This window comes from Saccoglossus kowalevskii, chromosome 8 (genome assembly GCF_978046115.1).
Source record: "Saccoglossus kowalevskii chromosome 8, keSacKowa6.1, whole genome shotgun sequence".
NCBI lineage: Eukaryota > Metazoa > Hemichordata > Enteropneusta > Harrimaniidae > Saccoglossus > Saccoglossus kowalevskii.
This window is the reverse complement of record NC_140648.1, coordinates 14,591,641-14,597,856: the sequence shown is the minus strand read 5'-3', so window position 1 is coordinate 14,597,856 and position 6,216 is coordinate 14,591,641. Positions and strand designations below refer to the sequence as shown.

Below are 6,216 nucleotides of genomic sequence, written 5' to 3'. Positions count from 1 at the left end.
ATACTGCCATTATAAGGTCAAAGGTCATGATTTCAAAAAAACAATGAAAAGCCATAGTGAAGTACACGCTACTTATATTTACATATTTATGCAACATCAACAAATGAAAACTAAAATTTATTACAGTATTCTTTTGAGTAAAATCTACAACACACACAGACCACAACTTATTTGTGAGCGATTTAATCTGAATGACAGGTCATGGAAAAGCTAGTGTAGACTACTTAGAAAAGTTTATTCACGAATCCAACTTCACTGTTTTCAACTAAAGATGTCAATAAAAAAATTGATATACGTCCTACAATAAATGAACTGTGTCAATTCTAGTAATTGTGTACATGCAAGATCAGTATGGAATTAGTTTAGAGAAAAAAATGTTGACGCTGTCGACGTACCTGATGATATAGAAACGATTCAGAGAATAAACGATTCATGAAATAAAGTGTAATGTTAGTACTACAATAATGTTCTATTTAAAGCGCAAGGTGCACATCATTGTATAATTAATTGCTTGATTTACTTGATCTATCGGAATGATTGTTATATATTGAGACAAGACATGTCCATTATGACAAATCAAATTGTCCTCCAGAAATAACAGTTGTGCATCATTAGTGAGATGCATCATGGGAGTAACGCCATGTTGAACTATACAGGTCAAATAACCATACTTTGAGATCGACATATCGTTATTATTATTTTACTATTCATACACAAATTCTATTCCCTTTTCTTGTAACTTCTTCACTATGACATCTTCAAACATCTCATTTTCAGCCACGGTGAAATGGTTCTTCCAGTCGCCAACTTTCCCCTTCCTAAAATAGCCAGCAACATAATTTGGCATAAATGACTCGTCAATATCGATTCTAAACGCAGACGTTGGATTATTACGTAAATTGTCAATAGAAGTGTTAACTATAGCATTTTCTAACTGGGAGTCCGGAAGAGAGCGTCCCAGGAACTCCGTTATCGCGCGGACAGTGGTCTTGGTTTCTTTTAGCATGTCTTCGTAAGTGACGTAAAACACGTTCTCATCATCACTGTGTTTCCTCCAGCCAGCTACGTGGTTCACCCAAGGTGTACCTGGAAGGATCCCGTCTATGAAATTTTTAAGATGACCTTCTCGTGTAACATTTTCTCTTGGCAAATTGGTTCTGCCTAACCAGTGATAGCTAGAAGTGACGACATCTTTAGGATTACGAGCGATGTATATTACTTTGGTACCAGTCCGAAGTGCTTGCTTTGGAAATAATTCGTACGGGAGGTGTGACTTGATAAGGCGTGGTGATGACGTCACGCCAGGGTCTATCAGAAAGAATTTCACTGCTCTTGTTATAGGCGTGTCGAAATCATCGAAAAATCTAGGATTGGCAGTGAGCCACTCTAGCATTGGAGGCACTTTCTTGTCACCGTGCTGAAATACATTCAAATCGGGATATAATTCTTGCAGTAAGAATATCATCCAGGTGTTACCAGACTTGGGAAACCCTTGCACAATGATGTCATCTTGACGGAGAAATTTCTCCAGAACTCCATTCTCCAGTTTTGAGGTATCGGTGTACGGACAAAGTGTGTATCCCTTATATCTCTGGATTGAATCCATGACACGTCGTCAAACAGATCTGATTCTATTTTCAGAGTATATGAATATTCATTACAGAATTATACTGTATTTATAGAATTGTTGAAATATTATTTTATTATATTATAATGCGTGTCTTGCACGCCTGCAGAAAGCATGGTTTCACGTATACGTTTCACGATGTGGCCGATGGTATTGAGCGAACATAAACCTCTACGAACCCCAGTGTTAGTTCTAGCATTGATGACAGTTTCTAAATAATAAATGCCGAAGAATAACTAATTTTAGTTTGGATGAAAGGGACTATTTCGCGTAAGGCGAAAAAGTTGTATATAGCAGTGAAACAGTTGGACCACGGCGTAAAATTACAAAGTCTAAAATTAAACGATGAAAATATATAATTCCTATTTACCATTTCAGATTGAAATTGGTCATTGTGGAGGGGAGGGGCTTCTATATTCTTCTATAATGAACATAAGATGCTCAAGTTATTTGATCGATTACGTTGTACGTCTAGCCTGTGATTACAGAATTACGGAATTTATTTTTTCAATTTACGTAGTACGAACAAAAAAATATTGCAATTACGTTGAACGAAAATAACCCTTGCCCCCCCCCCCTCCCCCTACAAGTGCACGCCGTCTGTAAGACATAGCAGGAGCAAAATGCGTCCAAAATTCTATTTTGTTTTCAACTGTTTGCTTTATTTCAGTCCAGTTTTTGTTTATGAATGTCTTGGTGTTCCTCAAATACACATCCAAAAGTTTTTAAGCTCGTACTGGCCAACTTAATACCCAAGGACGAGCTGCTAATGTCCCGCCAGCTGCCAACCCACAGTCCCTCTGACTTTTGAAAGTTGGTTTTGCGTGTAATGACTATTTCTACGTCGTCAGCATATGTCATTTTGCTGTGTAGTCCGTTACTCTGGGGGATCTCAATACCTGTGATGTTTTTTTATTCTGTCTGATTTCATAGAATAACGGCTCTATGACAATGACATATAAAAGTGTGGATAGAGAGCATCCTTGACGAATGCTTCGAGACAACATAATATGTGACGGGAGGGCGCTGTTCACTGACATTGGATTGAGCATGTTTTTACAAAAGACGAAATCACTGAATAAAATTTTGTCCAGACTCAAATGCACATATGTCTTGATCAAGTAAGTGTGGTTGATTCTGTCAAAGGTTTTTTTTTCTGATCAATGTTACGATTTGGGATACTGCAGCTCTGATCGGGATGAATGATAGAACCAATAACAGATCAAACTTGACAGAGTGACAGTGTTTTTTTGAAGATCTTATAATCACTGCACAGGAGGCTAACAGGCCGCCAGTTTGTCCCTCCTTTTTAGGCAGTAAAGTAACATAGGCTTTTGTGCAAGAAATTGGGGAACAACTATCACGAATAAAATAGACAACAACTTCACAGAGGTCTCTACCAATTATATTCCAGAATTGTTGAAAAAATACTTATGGTAACCCATCAATACCGGGAGAACACTCACAGGCAAGAACCTTAACTCGTTTCGTACCTTCTTCAAAGAAATGGTTTCATCAAGATGTTCACGATCTGTTTTACTGAGAATAGTATTTTCTGCATTTTCATCAGTGTTATCGGGTGTGTAAAGGAATGCATACAATGTCATCAGTTAGACGGCCATTTTCCCGCTGAATATCTGGAATATGAGCTATCGCTTTTGTGAGTCCGTTTAGTTTCTCAAATACATTGTGTTTTTCAAACACATTGCTACTTGTATGCTACAATTCATAACCGCCGACCTATCTTTTTTATCTGTTAGTTTGAACGACTCGATCAAGGTCTAGATTCTGAAGATAACTTATATTGTCTAACAGTACTGGTCGTCCTTGTGTCGGTATGTATTTGTGTCACGTGAAACGTGTAAACAGAGGCGCATCCAATCAAATACATTGTCGGCGTACGCATAGAAACACAAACACGACGTATTTGCCATTTTAAAGTTAGGTGTAAACGACTACTCCGGATACTGTCATGGACTCCTTCCAGAAATGCATATATAAGGGCTACACACTTTATCCGAACACCGATATCCCAAAACTGGAGAGTGGAGTCTTGGAGAAATTTCTCCGCTAAGATGACATAATTGTGCAAGGGTTTCCCAAGTCTGGTAACACCTGGATGATATTCTTACTGCAAGAATTATACCCCGATTTGAATGTGTTTCAGCACGGTGGCAAGAAAGTGCCTCCAATGCTAGAGTGGCTCTTAGTAGACCCCAGTGTGCTCGGAGAGGCCGACTCACCGCTGCTTAGAGGACTGAAACTGTTTCAAACAGACCCTGGCGTGACGTTATCGCCACGTCTTATCAAATCACACCTCCCATACGAAGTATTTCCAAAGCAAGCACTACTGACTGGTACCAAAGTAATATACATCGCTCGTAATCCTAAAGATGTCGTCACTTCTCACTATCACTGGATGAGTAATTCTAGTATGCTCCATGAGAAAGTTACATGGGAAGGCCATCTGAAGGACTTCATAGATGGGAATCATCCATTTACACTATGGGTAAACCACGTAGCTGGTTGGAGGGAACACAGTGAAGATGCGAACGTGTTTTACGTCACTTACGAAGACATGGTAAAAGAAACCAAGACCACTGTCCGCGCGATAACGGAGTTCCTGGGACGCCCTCTACCGGACTCACAGTTAGAAAATGCTATATCTAACACTTCCATCGATAATTTACGTAATAATCCAACGTCTGCGTGTAAAATTGATAATTGTAAAATAACATCGATGTTTAGTTAGCTGAAAGATTAGAATGGGTTATCACCGCAGTGTGTCAGTTTGTCAACGTAAAATATACGAACAAACTTGTATTTCAGATTTGGTACTTTCGAACAGCAGACCGGACGACTTATTTGTTTCTTTCCTATTCGAAACAGTAATGTTGTATTTGTAGTATTCATTCGTGTTCTGCCATCGGCGCAGGTAAAATACACATATCAGTATAGCAAAACAAAACCCTGGCAATGGCAAACCTCACTGCTGTAGAAGCACAATCGCCACCAACGTCCGAAAACACAAATAAGGACCAGCAACGATCTTTCATGACCATGGTAACGCCTGACCAAGCAGGAGGGGGTTATACAGTTGTATTACCTTCTAAGGCGTGTACAATACACCCACATATTGTTTGAGGATGACGTACAATCTTGATACAATGACGTCTTAAACCCATTACTTTTGTAAATCGTAAAAGTAACGTTTTTGCGAATATTACGCACAGATATTAACATATACACAGTTATGCATAATAACTCGCTACATAACTGTGCATTCAATTATATATCACGTGATTTCTGCTGTTAATGTTGCAACAATAAATCTACACAGATTTAACTACTTTAACTGATTTAACTACTCAGTGCTGTATTATGTTATTCACAGTCTCTTCACCACTGAATGTTAATTAACCGTTTCACTACAATATACAACTTTTTCACCTTACGCGAAATAGTCCCTTTCATCCAAACTGTTGTTTTAAATGTTTTGCTTAAAATATATATGAAATACCATGACCTGTATTTGCTTCAAAATTAACGAAAATAAAAAAAAATCCACAGACCGTATTACATGTCTCACGTACTATTCTTTTTTTTTTTATAAATAACGTAAAATTTATTAATCTTCGGCATTTATTATTAGAAAGTATCATCAATGCTAGAACTAACACTACGCTACGTAGAGGTTGGCTCAATATCATCGGCCACATCGTGAAACTATGCGCTCTGCAGCCCGTACAAGACCCGATACTGTTTTTCACTATATCCAGTGTTGCCTGAGTGTGCTCTACGCTGGTTGCTTTGTATAGTTGGTTGTCATCTGCATAAGCATGGTGCTGTACAGAGTGTTGTTTTATGAGATTGAATAACGGCTCTGTATATAGGACAAACAGAACTGGTCCCAGAACGTAACCTTGAAGAACGCCACAGTTGAGCACATAACTTGTATCCATTAACAACAACAGTCTGGGTCCTGCCAGTGATGTAGTACTCAAACCAAATCAAAACTGGTCCAGATATACCAAATGTATGTTCAAGTCGATGAAGCAAAATGTTGTGATCGACGATGCGGTTTCTGTACTGTGGTGTTTTTGATATGCAGACTCATGAGTATTAAGCAGATGGTTAGTAATAAGATGATCGTTTAGCTGCATCAGGACTACTCTCTCTTTATTTTTTGAAAGAATTGGAAGATTCAATACCGGAAGATAATGTTTCAGTTCATTTGCATTCAGTGATGGTTTATTTTTCTTCTTTTTTTTTATATTATCGTCATATCAGTTTAATACATTACTTAAATAATAATATTTTTATACACTACAGAAGAACACTTTATACGGGTTTAACCGTATCAATTAATGATGCTGCCCATTTCTTACTTGCCTTTTCATAATTTAGATGTAGTTCATTATTAATGGTTGTTTTGAGCTGGGACATAAAAAAAAGCAAAAATCGTTCTTGGGTGGCATTTATTTTGGCAGCATCTCTTAAAGAGAGAGTGCATGGCAATAGTTAGAATTCGGTCGACAATTAATATGTTTGTTCCGGTAATAAGTGTACTCATGTTTAACATTACGTCA

General features: G+C 38.0%; 2 protein-coding genes across 2 annotated transcripts; one reads left to right on the top strand and one right to left on the bottom strand.

Annotated features, from left to right (window-relative positions):
- Positions 1–703: 703 nt before the first annotated feature.
- Positions 704–1,606, bottom strand: LOC146739334 (sulfotransferase 1A1-like). The gene has a single exon (XM_085502711.1). It carries the CDS (start codon positions 1,604–1,606, stop codon positions 704–706), a length of 903 nt encoding a protein of 300 aa, XP_085358837.1.
- A 2,140-nt stretch (positions 1,607–3,746) lies between these two features.
- On the top strand, positions 3,747–4,379 carry LOC146739333 (sulfotransferase 1C4-like). Its single transcript, XM_085502710.1, has one exon. The coding sequence runs from the start codon at positions 3,747–3,749 to the stop codon at positions 4,377–4,379; it is 633 nt and encodes a 210-aa protein (XP_085358836.1).
- The last annotated feature ends 1,837 nt before the right edge of the window (positions 4,380–6,216 follow it).